General features: G+C 30.7%; 2 protein-coding genes across 2 annotated transcripts in view; one reads left to right on the top strand and one right to left on the bottom strand.

The window, feature by feature from the left end:
* stg (string) overlaps positions 1-20,999 on the top strand; it is a 704,947-nt gene that overhangs the window by 303,766 nt on the left and 380,182 nt on the right. The gene's annotated exons all lie outside the window — the stretch shown is intronic.
* On the bottom strand, positions 18,905-19,779 carry LOC142219728 (uncharacterized). Its single transcript, XM_075288593.1, has 3 exons — positions 19,623-19,779; positions 19,409-19,555; positions 18,905-19,119 (listed from the first exon to the last, which is right to left on the bottom strand). Exons 1-3 carry the CDS (start codon positions 19,713-19,715, stop codon positions 19,024-19,026), a joined length of 336 nt encoding a protein of 111 aa, XP_075144708.1. The 5' UTR covers positions 19,716-19,779; the 3' UTR covers positions 18,905-19,023.

The raw sequence follows: 20,999 nt of genomic DNA, 5'->3' as shown, positions 1-20,999 counted from the left end.
TTATTTGGGTGATGGGAATAATTTTTTGGCTATCTATAAGTCTGTCCTCTCATCCATCCTTTGCTCTCATTAGTAGAAAGGAAGAAAGGAATTTACTTTCTCGTAAGTCGTTTAAAACAAGTGATAATCACGCTCAATTCTACAAAGGCCAAATATAGATTATGCCGCAAATTTCTCAATAATGTAACCATAGACAATTCTAGGTGGTCTGTCCTGTCTGTGTATCCTTATCGGCAACTAGGGTAGACCCTACTCTTAAGCATACGTGCCTTTATCGGCGTGTTTGCGTGTGTGTGTGTGTGGGAGAACTTCCTTTTTCCCTCCTTTTCTTTGAAAGGACCTGGATTTTTCGCCAGAAATTCTTAATAATGAAATTGAGACTTCAAGTGCAAACCTGTAATAGTTTAACAAGTTATCAATGAAGCAACCTCTCCTTGGTCATTGTCTCCTCATGTGTGGTAGCAAACAATAGGTGAATAACTGCAAAAAAGGACTTCCGCAAAATTCCTAAGTACTTCATTGTTTGATTGGTTAAACAAGTTGCATATATAACAATTTTTGGGCGCGTTCTTCTGAGGAAAGAACATTTGCCGACATCATGAAGAGAAGTAGGCGGCAAAATCATAAAGGAACTTTTCTATTTTGTTACAAAAAATCACAAGGATATTACTTCATTGTAGGTAGGTATTGTCTAACTCGTCCTTGTGTCGCAATGTCATATACGTGTTGGCATTATTGCCACCTACCGAGAATGATGGTGGTATTTTGCAATTTATTTGGCTATTCTGCAAATCTGTTTTGGGGGGAGGGGGTGTATTTGGGTTTAGTTGTTGAGATATAATGTTGCTTTGGGAAATGAAGGTGTTTCACATGAGGTTTCTTAAGAAAATTAATTTTCTTACGAATTTTTTGTCATATAGAATATCCCCATTTGATTTGGCGAAAACAGGTCCTGGGGTGAAGTAACAGGTTGGATGATAAGTCCCCGGTCTGACACATAGATGGCGTCGCTAGTATTAAATGCGTATTAGTTTTATATAGTACCAACCTTCAAATGATTCGTGTCAAAATTTGGCATCTGTAAGTCAATTAGTTTGTGAGTCTTTTGTGAAGCAACTTTTGTTATTGTGAAAAAAAATGGCAAAAAAGGAATTTCGTGTTTTGATAAAATACTGTTTTCTGAAGGGAAAAAATACGGTGGAAGCAAAAACTTGACTTGATATTGAGTTTCCGGACTCTGCCCCAGGGAAATCAACAATAATTGATTGGTATGCAAAATTCAAGCGTGGTGAAAAGAGCACGGAGGAAGGTGACGAAAACATCAAAAAATCCACAAAATGATTTTGAATGACCGTAAAATGAAGTTGATCGAGATAGCAGAGGTCTTAAAGATATCAAAGGAACGTGTTGGTCATATCATTCATCAATATTTGGATATGCGGAAGTTCTGTGCAAAATGGGTGCCGCGCGAGCTCACATTTGACCAAAAACAACAACATGTTGATGATTCTGAGCGGTGTTTGCAGCTGTTAACTCGTAATACACCCGAGTTTTTCCGTCGATATGTGACATGAGATGAAACATGGCTCCATCACTACACTCCTGAGTCCAATCGACTGTCGGCTGAGTGGACAGAGACCGGTGAACCGTCTCCGAAGCGTGGAAAGACTCAAAAGTCCGCTTGCAAAGTAATGACCTCTGTTTTTTGGGATGCGCATGGAATAATTTTTATCGATTATCTTGAGAAGGGAAAAACCATCAACAGTGACTATTATATGGCGTTATTGTAATAATAAGCAACAACCACCAACTTAATTCAATATCGCTCCCTGTTAAATAGCGCTCCAAGCTACTAAACACATATATGTTTATAGGCTATTTCTAAATTAATATATGTTTGCATCCAAGCATATTATATTTACAAACATTTTATGTACCAAACATAATATGTTCTAACATATTAACATATATGTCCCAAACATGTTATGCTAGTTTATGAACATTATATGCTTGCACTCAAAAATATTGTGTTTAAAAATGTGTGTCCCAAACATATAATGTTTATAGCCAAACATATGAAAAACAGTCTTTTTCATCCGTGTATAGAAAATTGTCTCAACTTTTATTACTATCGAAAATTTTGTCAATATTTTGTTGCTATAGAAAATTTTGTCAACATTTTATTACTATACCAAATTTTGTCAAGATTTTATTCCTATAGAAAATTGTGTAAAAAATTTATTTCTGTAGAAAATTTTGTCAAAATTTTATTACTATACAAAATCTTGTCAAGATTTTGCCAAAATTTTATTACTATACAAAATTTTGTTTTGTGCCTATGCCCGTTTTCTAGATGAGAAATCTTAAGTTTAAAGCTTTGATTACATATTCAATTCTTAGCCTCTCGCAGTTATGTCTTCGCTATGTCAAGCTGCAGTACAGGGTGGGCCTAAAGAAACCAATGGGTGTAGAAGTTGAATAACTTTTTCGTTTATACATTTTTATTTTTTGTTTTGTCCTCCAGATTATATTAAGTTAAACAAGTATATACGTCCGTAAGTTCGGCCAGGCCGAATCTTATGTACCCTCCACCATGGATTGGGTAGAAACTTCTACGAAAGATGTTCATCCACAATCGAATTAATTGAGTTGTGGTATCTTAAAAGTTCTTAACATCGTTTTCTAAATTGTGAGTTAGTCCACACGTGGTATATATTAGACAAAAAAGGTATGTGTACAACTAGCGAAGGAATATGATCACCTCAAACATGTTTCAAGAGCAAAATGTTATTTTTGTATGGTGACCATGTAACATGTTTGTCACTAAAATGTTATTTTCTCGTCAAATATAACCTGCTTGCCGAAATCAGATACATGATTTCCGAGAAAAGAACATGGTTGCGAAAACCATGTTAAATGGTCACCACCCAAAAATAACATTTTGCTCTTAAAATATGTTTGAGGTGATCATATTCCTTCTCTGGGTGTAGGTAAGTCTACAAATAATTATGAATCGATATGGACTTTTGCACGGTACGTAGAGAGCCAGAATTGAAATAAGGGGGTCGCTTATATGTGGGCTATATACAATTATGAACTTGATATGGACCAATTTTTATGTGATTGGCGATCTATTTATCTGAGGGCTATATATAACTATAGACCGATATGGACCTAGTTAGGCATGGTTGTTAACGGCCTATATGGCCGTTAAATTTCAACTGACTCGAATGAAATTTGCTCCTCCAAGTGGCTCCAAAACCAAATCTCGGGATCGGTTTATATGGGGGCTATATATGATTATGGACTGATATGGACCACTTTTGGCATGGTTGTTAAATATCATATACTACCACCACGTACCAAATTTCAACCAGATCGGATAAATTTTGCTTCTCCAAGAAGCTCCAAAACCAAATCTGTGGATCGGTTTATATGGGGGCTATATATAATTATGGACCGATGTGGACCAATTTTTGCATGGTTATTAGAGACCATATATTAACACCATGTACAAAATTTCAGCCGGGTCGGATGAAATTTGCTTATGTTAGAGGCTCCGCAAGCCAAATTGGGGGGTCTGTTTATATGGGGGCCATTAGCGTAGCTAGACAATTTTCCTAGGGGGGGCTATAGCCCCCCAGCTAAAAATTTATAGACTGAACTTATAGGTTCAATTAATGTTTTATTTCATAAAATTGAATAAAAAATTGGGCATCAAAATAACTCGACAATTAATTTATAATAAAGCAACTAAAAGTAGTTCCACACTTTTCCCAGCAAGAAAATTGTGAGTTGTTCTAAAGGCACAACTTTAAAAGTACTTCCAAAAATGTCCTATATTATTTTAACTACTTCATTTTTTACTTTTTTTTTATACCCTGCGCCACACTGTGGAACAGGGTATTATAAGTTAGTGCATATGTTTGTAACACCCAGAAGGAGACGAGATAGACACATGGTGTCTTTGGCAATAATGCTTAGGGTGAGTCCCTGAGTCGATATAGCCATGTCCGTCTGTCCGTCCGTCCGTCCGTCTGTCTGTGAACACATTTTTGTGATCAAAGTCTAGTTCGCAATTTAAGTCCAATCGCCTTCAAATTTGGCACATGTTCCTAATGTGGGTCAGAATAGAACCCTATTGATTTTGGAAGAAATCGGTTCAGATTTAGATATAGCTCCCATATATATCTTTCGCCCGATATGCACTAATATGGACCCAGCAGCCAGATTTTTATACCGAGTTGCTTGAAATTTTGTACAAACATAAAACTTAGTCGTATAGTCAAGTGTGCAAAATATGATTGAAATCGATTCAGATTTAGATATAGCTCTCATATATATTTCGCCCGATATTGACTTATATGGCCCCAGAAGCCAGATTTTTGGCCGAATTTGATTGAAATTTTGCACTAGGAGTACAATCAGTAGTATAGCCAAGTGTGCAAAATTTGATAGAAATCGGTTCAGATTTAGATATAGCTCCCATATATATCTTTCGCCCGATATGGACTAATATGGTCCTAAAAGCCAGAGTTTTTGCCCAATTTGGTTGAAACTTTGTACAGGGAGTAGATTTAGCATTGTAGCTATGCGTGCCAAATTTGGTTGAAATCGATTCAGATTTAGATATAGCTCCCATATATATCTTTCGCCCGATGTGCACTTATATGGACCCAGAAGTCAGAGTTTTATCCCGATTAGCTTGAAATTTTGCGCAAGGAGCACAATATAGTCATGTGTACCAAATTTTATTGAAATCGGTTCAGATTTAGATATAGCTTCCATATATATTTTTCGCCCGATATGGACTTATATGGCCCCAGAAGCCAGAGTTTTGGCCCAATTTGGTTGAAATTTTGCACTAGGAGTACAATTAGTAATATAGTCATGTGTGCCAAATTTGATTGAAATCGGTTCAGATTTAGATTTAGCTCCCATATATATGTTTTTCTGGTTTCGACAAAAATGGTCAAAATACCAACATTTTCCTTGTAAAATCGCCACTGCTTAGTCCAAAAATTGTAAAAATGACTCTAATTTTCCTAAATTTCTAATACATATATATCGAGCGATAAATCATAAATAAACTTTTGCGAAGTTTCCTTAAAATTGCTTCAGATTTAAATGCTTCCCATATTTTTTTCCTAACATTGTGTTCCACCCTAGTGCATTAGCCGACTTAAATTATGAGTCTATAGATTTTGTAGAAGTATATCAAATGCTGTCCAAATCGAGTGATATTTAAATGTATGTATTTGGGACAAACCTTTATATATAGCCCCCAACACATTTGACGGATGTGATATGGTATCGAAAATTTAGATCTGCAAAGTGGTACAGGGTATAATATAGTCGGTCCCGCCCGACTTTAGTCTTTCCTTACTTGTTTGTCATATATTAATGTGTATTTTTTTGTTTTCTTTTTTTTCAAATAGTTAAAAAAAAGCGTAAGAATAAATAAATTGGTACAAATTATACAAATTTTGCCACAAAACTGCTAAATCCATTATAGAAAAATCGATAAGTTTGGAAATTATTCGAGGAAAAACGTTTCAAACAAGCGTCATAATGCATTAAAAATCATAAAAACAATATAAAAATTATTTATTTGCGAAAATATCACAAAATTTTTTAATTCACATTCAAAACACTGAATTCGGATCTCACCTTAAGAAGTGATGCAAATTCATTGCAACGGCTGTTGAAACGGTGAACATCAGTCCTATGACAAGCTCATATTACATTCATTGCTTCTCCGCCAATTTTGCACCACTTCTAGACCCAAAAAGAACATTTTCACTACTTTTTAGGCAACGCTTTTTCGCAGCATTATTAAGATATTAATTTATGAAAGAATTTTTTAATATCAATTACTATTTTTTTAATTAAATTGACTAAACCAAATCAATCATAAGTTCAACCACAGCTTTATTTCATAAATATCTGACTTCAAACATTGCCATCGGTAACTGCTACCACAACCCAAGTAATTCGATTGTTCATGAAAGTCATTAGCGGAACTTTGAGCAATTGTATATACCTGTTTTTCTAAAAATTAAAAAAAAAAACTATTGACATTTATTGAAAAATGGAAAATCATAAATAGAGTTTCAAATTCTGGGGGGGGGCTAAAATTTTTCTGGGGGGGTCTAAGCCCCCTCCCCAGAGGCCTTCCTACGCTTATGATGGGGGCTATACGTAAAAGTGGGCCGATATGGTCCATTTGCAATACCATCCGACCTACATCAATAACAACTACTTGTGCCAAGTTTCAAGTCGATAGCTTGTTTCGTTCGGAAGTTAGCGTGATTTCAACAGACGGACGGACGGAAATTCTCAGATCGACTCAGAATTTCACCACGACCCAGAATATGTATACTTTATGGGGTCTTAGAGCAATATTTCGATGTGTTAAAAACGGAATGACAAAGTTAATATACCCCCATCCTATGGTGGAGGGTATAAAAAAGTTAAAGTGGCAGTCCGATTAAGGTTCAGGCTCACTTAGACTATTCCGTCCATTGCCCAGATTGTATAATAAACAAAAGGAATTTTTTTTTTACACTAAGTATGAAAATCATTTTCCATAACACCTTTCAAAACTTGTGGCTGTAGCGTTCGAATTTCTGCAACAATGTTTGCCTTGAGTTCAAGGATTGTCTCTGGCTTGTTCACATACACTCACTCCTTCAAATAACCCCAAAGAAAATAGTCGGGTGCTGTCAAATCTGACGATTAACTTAAAAGTGTAATTGTGTCTCGGACAGTATGAGTCTACATATTCGGCGGCGGCGTCGACTGGCAAAAAATGGTTGGCGGCGACTGAAATCAGCGGCGCGGCTCGGCGACTTCCATCTCCGCCCCGAGAACCTATAGTTCTGCTTATTAACAAATGTCAACGATATGCTCTTTGCGTTAAAATACTTGATCTCTTGTTTAAATAATAAAATTCTATCTCTGTTCAATTGAGAACCTCTTCATTATAAACTCCCCAAGTGTTGACTATATAATCTGAAAGAAAAAATAAAAAAAAAAATAATAAACGAAAAAGTTATGAAACTTTTACATCTCTTGGTTTCTTTAGGCACACCCCGTATAATCTCATTAATTTTTTTATTTGAAATTGCTTCAATCACACAAATGACCATTCCGCTTAACTGATCTCGATCCTAAAACTAATTAAATAAAAAAATAAGGTCATCAAAAAATAATTAGCGTATTTGACCGGCAGTCAATCCAGTCTATACTAAACTTCAAACTTAGTTTTGAAAACAGTTTGTACTATGAAAAACTTAGTATGCAATTTTGAACATATTCTAGATATCTTACAAAAGTCCTTCATTTTGTCAATCACAATGCTCATGGACATCCTTGAGCTGTTGATATTTACATTAAAATATAAATTTCGATATTTCACGCTTACGCAGAGCGGATATGACGTTTGAAAATGTATAGCAAAACAATTTCGTAAATACAATATCCTTCAAACTTGTGAGAAAAAAATTGTATTCCTGATTAACACATTTCCAATGGGTAGCACGTCCCAATGGACTTAATTTCCAGAATCTGGTTGAATTGCACATAAAATTTCATTCATTTGAAACGTTTTGGCAATTTCAAGGGGTTATTGTAAATTGGTTTCGCTTGCCATATAAATTTTCCCAAATATTCATTCATTGAGAACCTCCGGAAAGAGTGAATGACAAATGAGCCAAGGTGACCAAAAAACAGAGTGACAATTCATTGAAGACCTAAATGATTTGTATGACACCTCAGGTGACAGAAATTTTGCACCTCATCATGGTAATGGCAAGCAGCTCATATCAGCAATGAATGACACGGCAGGTTTAGTTTATCGTCTAGCCAATGAGGTCAGTTTAGCGCATACTACGTGGCAATAAAAGGCTAAGCATGCACAGGATAACTATCCTGTGTATGGATGTGTGTGTGTGTGTGTCTAGGCATTTACTTACTTCAATTTCATTGATATCCCTCGCCTTAGTTTACATAAATCTGGTCATGGTAATAAAATTTTATAGAGGTGTGAACTGATATTAAAGAGTTAAAGAAATGTTGGCCATTTTAAACACTGCGATTCTCCTCACTTGTCCAACATGATCATTTTCAAAATTTAAAAGCCATGACCTTAGTTCGGGGAAAATGTATTTTGGTGGTTGTCGCCTTGAAAGATAAGACCGTAGGCAACAAATACGGATTGCCTTGCCCAAATTAGCCTTGAGAGTATGTTGCATAACATTGAGTCCATAAAATTCATTGATCAATTTTCAAGGATTCAAGGATTGAATAGAAACCCCTCCCTCTCTCTCTGTGTTAACATTTGCATATATGACTTTTGTCATACTCTGGACGAAAGTCTCATTGCAATGATAAATTCCATTCACAAAGTCATTTCCTGTTGGCGGCCGCTCGGCAGACAAACAAAACAAAATCTCAAAAGAAAATGAAAAAAAACAAATTCTAAAAATGAGCAATGAAAGAGTTGTGTGTTTGTGTTTCACATGTCTTCGGATTGCATTATCCAGTCATTGTCCGAAATATGAAAATAGCCTTGGATGGGCCTCTTCCTCTGGCAGTACGTTAGTGATTGCTCCTGGTATGATTGTGTGAACAACCGTTTTGGCGGGAACTCTTCAACTCTGGGAGGCCTTATTCCATTTGGGTTTTAAACGTGACTACCATACATCCCGCCTAAAATTTGCTTGGAATATGTGCCCATGCATGGGGTATGAGATGAGATTTCTAATATAAACATTGAGAGCACAGTAAATCTTATATCCTTTCACAGCACGTCCAAAAAAAATTTAGTGTTGTGTTGTGTTTAGTGTGGGATTTTTTGTATATCCTTTTTTTGTGAACTGGCCTTAAAGTGACCGACACGTACTCTTATTGTCGTCCACACTATTCTATCAATTGGACAATTGCATTATTCAGCATGGATTAACTAACATGTGTTACACATTCTTTCGTTATGGTTGGGCCATTAAAATTCATTCGAAAAAAAATATATTTTGGTATAGCAAAAAGAGATTGGATACTAAAATCATCATTGATTGTATGTAAAATATAAATACAGGGTAACTGACACGAATCGAGGGCAGGAAAGTAGACGTTTTGGGTTTTGAAGCTCGGGATGAGAGAACAAAACCAAATACTAATTATCGAAAATAAAATTAAGAATTGAAAATAGCTTGATTTTAATTTCAAAATATTCCCCATTAAGATCTATACACTATTGCCTGCGTTTGAACCAATTGTCGAAACATACCCCCGTATAAAAACTTATATGTGCAACGTGTAAATTTATGTTCTAGTCTTATAAAAAACTTTTATGGAAAACATTTTTTTTATTTTATTTACACGTTTGTACGTTACTAAAATACATAAACTAAATCTTTACTTAACGTTTGCTTCGACAGAAAATACATACACGCAAAAAAATAATTCTTTCCTCCCAAACGAAATTTTAGACAAACAAAGTTCGTTTCTCATTTGCTTTTCGCTGTAAGGAAGTGTATTTGGGAGAAAAGTATATACTTTTTGTGATAAACGTTTATTCTTTTCCAGGATGTAAAAACAATTTCATAAGGACAAACTCAAAAAAACATCGTTTTCTTGCTAATTGCATTTTCCCTCACATCTTTCTCACATCCACGAGGTTTTTTAGTTCTTAACACCTTTTCCTGTAATACCAACAATGTAGAAGAAATTATACGATTTTATACATTTTTAAAATTTTTTTTTACCTTTCGCCTGGACGGAGAATCGAACCGCGGACCATGCACTTTGTAAGCCAACACACTAACCACTGAGCTATGTACCTGTTATGGTCATCAATAGATAAATATCCTTATAAGTTATATTTATATAGCATAGCTTGCGGCGCCCACGAACCGAATAAACAAAGTTTATTTAACAGAAACAAACATTTAGTTTGGCGCCGTGGTGCAGTGGTTGCTACGTCTGACTTGCATGCCAAGGGTCGTGGGTTCGATCCCTGCTTCGACCAAAGTTTTTTTTTACATATATTCCAGATATGTTCGGAAGATTCCGAAAAAATGTTCAACATTACATTGTAGTATATTAAATTTTGAACTGTAAAATGTGTCTTATTAAAGACCTAAAGTCAGAAAAGAACAATGTTTGATATAAACGAAATGGGCTGTGTTGTTGTTTCAAAAATAACTTTTTTTATTGAAAAAATAAAAATTTTGTAACAAACGAATTTTTTTGGTGATAAAAGTTTAAAATTTTCGAGGCAATTCAAAAAACTCTAACAAAAGAAAAACGTTTTCGGTACACGTTTTCCAAACGTTTTTTTTCTTTGCGTGTACTTAAATTTTTAGTCATAGAAAATATTTATATGTGCAAAATTATATTTTAGCTATATGTCGAAATAAAATTAGGATAGTTTGATTAACGAATACGATACAGTATTGCCCTTGCTTATTAGAACTTGCTGTAATCGATGAGGCACAGGGATGGAAAATACAATTTTTAAGAAAGTACAAAAGAAGTATTTTTTTTGAACGAAAGAATACTTTTCACTAAATTTCAACAAAAATTCCATTGGAAGATTATTGTCAAGAGCTCTTTTAGACTGAATTTTAAAGAAAATAAAATTTTCTTTGTCAACTCCTCAATTTAAAATATTTTTTTTTAGTTTTATATCCGCTTACAAAGACTACCGTAGTATTGTAACCACGGTTGTCTCAGTTGTACTTCATAAATAAAATTTAGACAAAAGTTTCTAAAAAAATACAATTTTGACAACATTTTTTAAAAAATAAAATTTTAACAAAATTTTCTATAGGAATAAACTGTTGGCAAAGTTTTCTATAAAAATACAATTTTGACAAAATTGTCTATAAAAATTAATTTTTTTATAAAATTTTCTATAAAAATAAAATTTTATATAGAAATAAAATTTTGATAAAATTTTCTATAGAAATAAAATTTTGACAAAATTTTCTATAGATATAAAATTTTTACAGAATTTTCTACTGAAATAAAATTTTGACAAAATTTCCTATTGACAACGAAAATAAAATTTTCTTTGTCAACTCCTCAATTTTAAATATTTTTTTAGTTTTATAACCGCTTACAAAGACTACCGTAGTATTGTAACCACGGTTGCCTCAGTTGTACTTCATAAATAAAATTTAGACAAAAGTTTCTAAAAAATAAAATTTTGACAAAATTTTTTAAAAACTAGAATGTTGACAAAATTTTTAAAAAATAAAATTTTGACAAAATTTTCTATAGAAATAAACTGTTGGCAAAGTTTTCTATAAAAATACAATTTTGAAAAAATTGTCTATAAAAATTAAATTTTTATACAATTTTTTATAAAAATAAAATTTTATATAGAAATAAAATTTTGATAAAATTGTCTATAAAAAAAATTTCTATAGATATAAAATTTTTGGCAAAATTTTCCATAGAAATAAAAGTTTGGCAAAATATTCTATAGATATAAAATTTTGACAAAATTTTCTATAGAAATAAAAGTTTGACAAAATATTCTATAGAAATAACAATTTGACAAAATATTCTATAGAAATAACAATTTGACAAAATATTCTATAGAAATAACATTTTGACAAAATTTTCTATAAAAATAAAATTTTCTATAGAAATAAAATTTTGACAAAATTTTCTATAAAAATAAAATTGCGATAGAAAATTTTCTATCAAAATTCTATCAAAATTTTCTATAGAAATAAATAAATAAATAGAATAATTTTAGCAAAAATTTTTATAGAAATAAAATTTTGGCAAAATTTGACAAAAGATAAAATAAAATTTTAACAAAATTTTCTGAAGAAATAAATTTTTGGTTCGCATTATTTTTGTAAGCGATCGATAAAATATTAAAATATTTTGTCAAAACTATTGTGCTAAAAATCTGAAATCGGCTCAAAAATGTCTATGCAAAAGGTACTAAATCATTCGCGGGGATACTACGGTACTGAAAAAGTATTGAAAAAAGTACTATAGTACTGCATTTTCCATCCCTGGTGAGGCATAGAACATACCAAGTTTTTCAGAGTTGTCATATCTTTGATGTCTTTGGCACTAATGCTTAGGGCCGGTCCCTGAGCCTATCGAGCCTTGTCTTTGGCAGTAATGCTCAGGATCGGCCCCTAAGCCGATCGAGCCATGTCCGTACGTCGCTATGTCTGTGAACGCATTTTTTGGGTCAAAGTTTTAGTCCGATCATCTTCAAATTTGGCGTAAGTAAGTATTGGTCAGATTTAGACATATCTTCCATATACCATACACAAAAAATATTTTTTTGTGTTCAATCATGAAATTAATTGATTCAATTAATTTTTAATTTAAATGACTTCAATCGCAGAAATGATAGTATCAATAAAAAAATTAATTGATACTATTAATTTTTGTGATTGATTTTTATTTCAATTAACAACTTGTTGAATCAATTAAATTTGTAATTGAATATTTAAGACTTTAATTGGAAACATTTTCGTAAATTTTTTCTGTGCACGTAGGCCAAAGTTTCACTCCGAAAATTTTGAAATTTTGCACCGTGAAGAATATACTTATCTTTGTATATGAATGGTGAACTAAGGTTCGTCAAGACACCGAATATTTGCAATAACAAGGAACTTAGGTTCATGCAAAATACCAGTTCTTGTTTGTTGAGTGGAACTTAGGTTCCAATAGATAAAATAAATTGATGTTGGGAACTCTAGAAATTCCCAAATTGCTTTAACAAAAGATTCCCGGCAACCCAAAATAAAACAGGTGGGAGTTCGTGTCACTTACATTTATTGAGATTGAGAGACGGGAGAGATGAGACGAGAGGCAACGATGTGTTCTGGTTGACAGTCAAGCGGCAAGAAGAAGGAGATTTCCTGTTTTACATGACAGGAACCCTCTTATAAATTAAGAGCGGATAAAAAAGATAAAAGGAGTTGCCAATCGTCATTACAAATTCTTAATTTAGTGTTGTATTGAGCTTAATTCATTGCTTTACAAACTAGAAGTAAATTCATTACAATTCAATTCAATACAATTCAGTTCATTACAATTCAGTTCTTTACAATTCAAATTCAATAGAAAAATTTAATGGAATTTCGGTTCAAGATGCAAAAAGACCAAACTGCGTTCGACACACCGAGAGTACAATTAACACTTTTGCAATGTGTGCCGAATTTGGTCTAAATCGCCTCAGATGTAGACAACGCCCCCATATATAGGATATGCCCGAATCGGATCAGATTTAAATACACTCAAACAAATTTGAACTCTCTATTTCACAAAAGCCAATTTAACTTTGTTTTAATTCATGGAATTATTATGTTTGGAGAAAGTTTCCTTTACTCTAATAATTTTTTGCGTACGTTAGTTAAATTAACTAAAACCTAGGAAAAAATATACACAAATGAAGCATAAAGATTAACTAAATTCGTGTCTTCAACAAAATGGTTCAGTATTTCCTTAAATTTGCAAATTTTACTACAGATGCGTCTATCATGAACTTCGTATGCCACTAAATATATTCTTGCCATTTTGAACTCCAATTTTTTCCTTCAAACTACAAAATTTTCTTTAACAAGTGAAAAAATTAATTATGTCTAATAAATTTTCTTGAATTTGTCGAAAAATATGTACCTACTTTTGTGATATCGGCGTGATGCCAGCGTTTGTAATAGTGTTTAGTTAAAATTGTCAAAAAATATTCAAAATTTTCTAAAATTAACCAAAAGTTTTCTTCCTGGTGGGTTCACTGTTTTTTTCAGTGTATGTGTATATGGGAACATATACCTTTATATATAGCAACTATCAAATTTAAAGGATTTCAGGTTGTATCGAAAATGTAGATCTAAAAAGTGGTGCATGATATGATATAGTCAGCTTGACTTTTGACTTTCCTTACTTATGTTATTTTCTACTTATGAGAATAAAGAGAAGTTATTCAGAGGCAAGTCAGAACTATACGACGGATAACTCATCAAATTGAAGTTTTGAGTACTCAAAAATGCACCAATGTTTGAACCGATGTGTGACAGCTCTCATTGTCGTGGTGAAGAGTGATTTGTCTTGGTCTGTTGGTTTACCTGATTTCTTGGAAGACAACTGGCAAACAAAAAGTTGTGTACCATTCAGAATTTATAGCTCTACGATTTCTAGTGGTACTATTGCGAAATTTCGAAGTAATTCACCGCGATTGTATATTGGTAGCATTTCTTTCGATCAATCGACACGAGCCTTATTTTGAACGATTGAAAAATTGTCTGGGATCCAAAGCGAACACATTTTTTTGAAGGTTAAATGACCATGTAATATTAGGTTAGGTTAGGTGGCAGCCCGATGTATCAGGCTCACTTAGACTATTCAGTCCATTGTGATATCACATAGGTGAACTTCTCTCTTATCACTGAGTGCTGCCCGATTCCATGTTAAGCTCAATGACAAAGGACCTCCTTTTTATAGCCGAGTCCGAACGGCGTTCCACATAGCAGTGAAACCACTTAGAGAAATGTGAAACCACTTAGAGAAATGTCACCAGCATTACTGAGGTGGGATAATCCACCGCTGAAAAACTTTTTGGTGTTCGGTCGAAGCAGGAATCGAACCCACGACCCTGTGTATGTAAGGCGGACATGCTAAACATTGCACCACGGTGGCTCCTGTGCATGTATATTGAATGTATGCTGCTCCCACTGATGCCTAGGTTTGTCTTAATCGCATGATTCTTGACAGAAATTTAATACTAACAAATAAGTTTATCGATGTACTGTTGCTGAGTTAAGCCACATCGAAAATCTCAAAACTTTATCACCATATAAACTTTAGTTGTAAAATGTTTATTTTTTGCAATAAAAAATACTTTTTATTCTAAAATCACAATTTATTTCTTTTATTTCATATTTTGAAGTTTCATAGTAAAAAAATTATTTAGAATTATAGAATGACAAACATCCTTGCGAAATCTCACAAACATTTTTGGAATAAAAATAATGTAAAATTATATTATTCTCGTTTCCAAAAGTTATATTTAGTACAAAGTGGTTAATTTCATTGAATAAAGTTTATTAACATCGGTTCGTGTGCGCCCAACAATATGACCTATAAATAGAACTGCTTAACTGTATGCGTTGCTTGTACGCTGATGGCCATAATTGACTGTTGTTGACAGTTTGATTGTCAACTCCATAATTTAAAATTTTTTTTTTCAGTTTTATATCCGCTTACAAACAATACAGTAGTATTGTAATCGCGGTTGCCACAGTTGGTAGAATTTTTCCAAAAAATGGTACTTCAAAAATTTATAAATAAAAATACATTTTTGACTCAATTTTCTATAGAATTAAATTTTGAAACAATTTTCTATAGAATAAAATTTTGACAAAATTCGTATAGAAATAAAGTTTTAACTAATTTTTCTATAGAAGTAAAATTTTGACAAAATTTTCTGTAGAAATAAAATTTTAACTAAATCTTCTCTAGAAATAAAATTTTGAAAAAAAAATTCGATAGAAATAAAATTTTGACAAAATTTTTATACAAATAAAATTTTGACAAAATTTTATATAGAAATAAAATTGTGACAAAATTTTCTATAGAAAAAAATTTTTGACAAAACTCTCCATAGAAATAAAATGTTGACAAAATTTTCAGTAGAAATAAAATTTTAACAAAATTTTCTATAGAACTAAATTTTTGACAAAATTATCTATAGAAATGAAATTTTGACAAAATTTTTATAGAAATAAAATTTTGACAAAATGTTCTAAAGAAATAAAATTTTAACAAAATTTTTGTATAGAAATAAAATTTTAACAAAATTTTCTATAGAAATAAAATTTTGACAAAATTTTCTATAGAAATAAAATTTTGAAAAAAATTTCGATAGAAATAAAATGTTGACAGAATTTTTTAAAGAAATAAAATTTTTTGACAAAATTTTATATAGAAATAATATCTTGACAGAATTTTCTATAGAAAAAAATTTTTGACAGAATTTTCTGTAGAAATAACATTTTTACAAAATTTTCGATAGAAATAAAATTTTGATAATTTTTTTTTTATAGAAATAAAATTTGACAAAATTTTCCATAGAAATAAAATTTTGACAAAATTTTCTATAGAAATAAAATTTTGACAAAATATTCTATAGAAATAAAATTTTGACAAAATTTTCTATAGAAAAAAATTTTGACAAAATTTTCTGTAGAAATAAAATTTTCTAAAGAATTAAAATTTTAACAAAATTTTCTATAGAAATAAAATTTTGATAAAATTTTCTATAGAAATAAAATTTTGACAAAATTTTCGATAGAAATAAAATGTTGACAGAATTTTTTAAAGAAATAAAATTTTGACAAAATTTTATATAGAAATAATATCTTGACAGAATTTTCTAAAGAAATAAAATTTTGACAAAATTTTCTATAGAAATAAAATGTTGACAAAGTTTTCTATAGAAATAAAATTTTGACAAAATTTTCTATAGAAATAAAATTTTGATAAAATTTTCTATAAAAAATAAAATTTTGACAAAATTTTCTATAGAAATAAAATTTTGACAAAATTTTTTTATAGGAATAAAATGTGACAAAATTTTTCATAGAAATAAAATTTTGACAAAATTTTCTATAGAAATAAAATGTTGACAAAATTTTCTATAGAAATAAAATTTTGACAAAATTTTCTGTAGAAAAAAAATTTTGACAAAATTTTATATAGAAATAATATCTTGACAGAATTTTTTAAAGAAATAAAATTTTGACAAAATTTTCTATAGAAAAAAAAATTTTGACAAAATTTTCTATAAAAATAAAATTTTGACAAAATTTTGGCAAAATTTTATATAGAAATAAAATTTTAACCAAATTTTATATAGAAATAAAATTTTGACAAAAATAGAATTTTGAAAAAAATTTCGATAAAAATAAAATGTTGACAGAAATTTCTATAGAAATAAAATTTTGACCAAATTTCTATAGAAATAAAATTTTGACAAAATTTTCTGTAGAAATAAAATTTTCTATAGAAATAAAATTTTAACAAAATTTTCTATAGAAATAAAATTTTGATAAAATTTTCTATAGAAATAAAATTTTGACAAAATTTTCGATAGAAATAAAATGTTGACAGAATTTTTTAAAGAAATCAAATTTTGACAAAATTTCATATAGAAATAACATCTTGACAGAATTTTCTAAAGAAATAAAATTTTGACAAAATTTTCTATAGAAATAAAATTTTGACAAAATTTTCTATAGAAATAAAATTTTGACAAAATTTTCTATAGAAATAAAATTTTGACAAAATTTTCTATAGAAATAAAATTTTGACAAAATTTTCTATAGAAATAAAATTTTGACAAAATTTTCTATAGAAATAAAATTTTGATAAAATTTTCTATAAAAAATAAAATTTTGACAAAATTTTCTATAGAAATAAAATTTTGACAAAATTTTTTTATAGAAATAAAATTTGACAAAATTTTCCATAGAAATAAAATTTTGACAAAATTTTCTGTATAAATAAAATGTTGACAAAATTTTATATAGAAATAATATCTTGACAGAATTTTTTAAAGAAATAAAATTTTGGCAAGATTTTCTATAGTGATAAAATTTTGACAAAATTTTCTATAGAAATAAAATTTTGAAAAAATTTTCTATAGAAATAAAATTTTGACAAAATTTTCTATAAAAATAATATTTTCACAAAATTTTCTATAGAAATAAAATTTTGACAAAATTTTCTATAGAAATAAAATTTTGACAAAATTTTCTAAAGAAATAAAATTTTATTGTTGTTTTTTTTTTTTGATCTCAGCTTAAAGCCATGCATTGACTAAACTGCCATGCATTGACTAGCGTGCTTCCTCTATCTTCATTCGTTTTGTTTGTTATTGTTGGCTTCTCTTCAATCGTTATTGTTGTTTTTTTGATCTCAGCTTACATCCAACCATCTTGCAGTCTATAGGGCTTTGCCCAAATAAATTTGACAAGCATACTTTTCCTCTGTTGGTTAAGCTACACTTGTAGTTTACTCAATGCATGGCTTTAAGCTGAGATCAAAAAAACAATAACGATTGAAGAGAAGCCAACAATAACAAACAAAACGAATGAAGATAGAGGAAGCACGCTCGAAATAAAATTTTGACAAAATTTTCTATAGAAATAAATTTTGACAAAATATTCTGTAGAAATAAAATGTTGACAAAATTTTCTATAGAAATAATATTTTGACAGAAAATCGTTTGTTTTACTCTGGCTTTTACAAAATCGAGACTTTCTTACCGCATAAACTTGTATGTTTTGACAAATTTTTAAAAGACCATTAGTAAATAAGTTTGTTAAAGACTTTCTCAAAATATTAAAATATTTTGTCAAAACCATTGTTCCATAAATGTGATATCGGCTCAAAACTGTATACACAAAACGTACTAATCATTCTCGGGGGTACCACGGTACTGACCAAGGTGGAAAAGTATTGAAAAAAGCTATAGTACTGTATTTTCAATCCCTGGTGGATAGTGCTTTCAAACTGTATAGTTTGCGATTCAATTCTCGGTCTGGACGGAATGTAAATTTTGAATAATTTATAAAATCAAATAATTTCTTCTACATTATTTGTATTAGAGAAAATATTGATGATATTTAAATAAACTACGTGTAAGTGAGAAATCTATGAAATTGCACCATTTGCCAGAAAATTCCAAAATTAATCTTTATTTAAAGACATACAGGATTGTTTTCACATCCTGTAGAAAAGCCATTATTTGTAACAAAAAGCCTAAACTTTTCTTTCAAATAAACTTTTTTACAACGAAAAATAAATGGTTAAGGCTATTTGTTGGTCTAACATTTAATTTTTTGGGTGTATGGCTTGAATCTTAAAATAGAAAAATCTTTTTATTATTGAATATGAGACCAAGAATAACAAATAAAAATAATTGAAATATAGGGAAAAATTAAACAAATTCTTTTACATGTCGTCTTGTATATCCAACCATCACTTATTCCTGAATTTATTCAGGGCAGGCATAAATATTACCCATGGTGATTCTTCGGGCACATAATCAGGTATTTCTTGATTTGAAACTCTGCACTTTTAAAACAAAAGAATTTTTAAATTAAATATTTTCTTAAAAATGCACCCTAAGAAGGAATATGATCACCTCCTAGATACAAATTTTGATTTGGGACGCTGAGTATGTAACATGTCGCAGCGTAACAGACATTATGTATCTGATTTCGACAACCACATTTGATGTTTGACGATAAAAACAACATTTTTGCGACAAAAGTTTTGTTTTCTCCCCATCCAAAAATAACATTTTGCTCTAGGAGGTGATCATATTCCTTTTCTATTAGTGTAGTATTGGTGGAAAACTTACCTGTATTCCTGTACTACAATTGAGTACAACTTTTTGATCTGCACCAAATGACGAAATTTTTTTATCTTTCGCTTCGTCTGGAATAGGCATCATTATAAGTTGTCCCTCAGGCATGTTAAATGGGGCAGGTTCATCTGAATGTGTACACTGTTGGATAACACAAAATAGTAATTGTAAATCTAAATAAAAAAAAAACTTTGTGAATAATATTTACTCCTTCAGAATTACAATCCAAAACATCGGTTGCCTTTGAAATGTGAAAGATATATAGAATGAGAAAAATTAAGAAGCACCTGAGCCCGTTCATTTTTCAAATGCTTGTTGAAAAGTTAAAATTCTCAATTTGTAATCGAAATGAAATTGCTAAATTTTTTGAATTAGACAATTCGTCATGCATTGAAATAATGTATCTTGGACATGCTTTGAAATTGTATTGCAATAGTTAAAGTAATGAATTTGTCTTCTTAATCCCATCATAAAGAGAATGATGAATAATAATGCAGACAATACGCGGTAATGATTTTATTTTTTTTTTTTTACCTGCGCCACACTGTGGAACAGGGTATTATAAGTTAGTGCATATGTTTGCAACAACCAGAAGTAGACGTGATCGACACATGGTGTCTTTGGCAATAATGCTCAGGGTTGGTCCCTGAGTCGATCTAGCCATGTCCGTCTGTCTGTGAACACATTTTTGGGATCAAAGTCTAGGTCGCAGTTTTAGTACAATGGACTTCAAATTTGGCACAAGTTTCTGTTTTGGGTCAGAATAGAACCCAATAGAATAGATTTTGGAAGAAATCGGTTGCAATTTAGATATTGCTCCCTATCTTTCGCCCGATGAAGCCATAGTTTTAGCCTAATTTGCTTGAGATTTTGTACAAACATAACACTTGGTCGTGTAGTTAAGTGTACGAAATTTGATTGAAATCGGGTCAGATTAAGATATAGCTCCCACACTCTTAAAAAATATGTTTTTCATATGTTCCGATATAAACAAAATGTGTTTCGGGCACAATTTTCAAACACAATATATTTAAGTACAAACATGTAATGTTCCTAAACTAACACTAAATGTTAGGGACATCTATGTTAATATGTTAGAATATATTATGTTCGGGGCATGAATGTTTCACAAAAATCATATGTGTGAATGCAAACATATATAAATTTACAAATTTCGACTAAACATACATATGTTGTGATATTTTTTCAAAGCCACAGAGAGAGTATAGAGAAAGAAATAGAGATGGAAACCGGGAGAGAGAGTTGACCGTAGATATCAACATAACACAGCGAAAGAATCAAAAGAGAACAATTTCTGTGAAACCGCTTGTATGTTGTTTCGGAAAACTGTTTTATGATAAGGCCAAAAATTTGATATGCTTAAGTCTAAATATTATTTAATTTGAATAAAGAGAATAGACATTCGGAACCAATAGAATAGACATTTGGAAAACAAACAGCATATATTTTCGCCTTGAGAGCAGTATTTTATGTATGTGTGGACATGTGTTTTGTTTATCATTTTGGCATTATGGGAACAATTTTTTTCTTGGTTCGTTACAAGAAATCAGGGGTCTTCATAAAA

This window comes from Haematobia irritans, chromosome 1 (assembly GCF_050003625.1).
Source record: "Haematobia irritans isolate KBUSLIRL chromosome 1, ASM5000362v1, whole genome shotgun sequence".
NCBI classification, from domain to species: domain Eukaryota; kingdom Metazoa; phylum Arthropoda; class Insecta; order Diptera; family Muscidae; genus Haematobia; species Haematobia irritans.
The sequence above is the reverse complement of the archived record's forward strand: the minus strand, read 5'-3'. Positions and strand labels throughout refer to the sequence as shown.

What these genes read in the sequence shown, in the direction of transcription:
- LOC142219728 (XM_075288593.1), bottom strand. Translation starts at nt 19,715, where the DNA reads ATGAACGGGCTCAGGTGCTTCTTAATTTTTCTCATTCTATATATCTTT. An exon ending in TGGATTGTAATTCTGAAGGA is followed by an intron (nt 19,556 to 19,622) that starts GTAAATATTATT and finishes GTTATCCAACAG; the next exon opens with TGTACACATTCAGATGAACC. An exon ending in ATTGTAGTACAGGAATACAG is followed by an intron (nt 19,120 to 19,408) that starts GTAAGTTTTCCA and finishes TTGTTTTAAAAG; the next exon opens with TGCAGAGTTTCAAATCAAGA.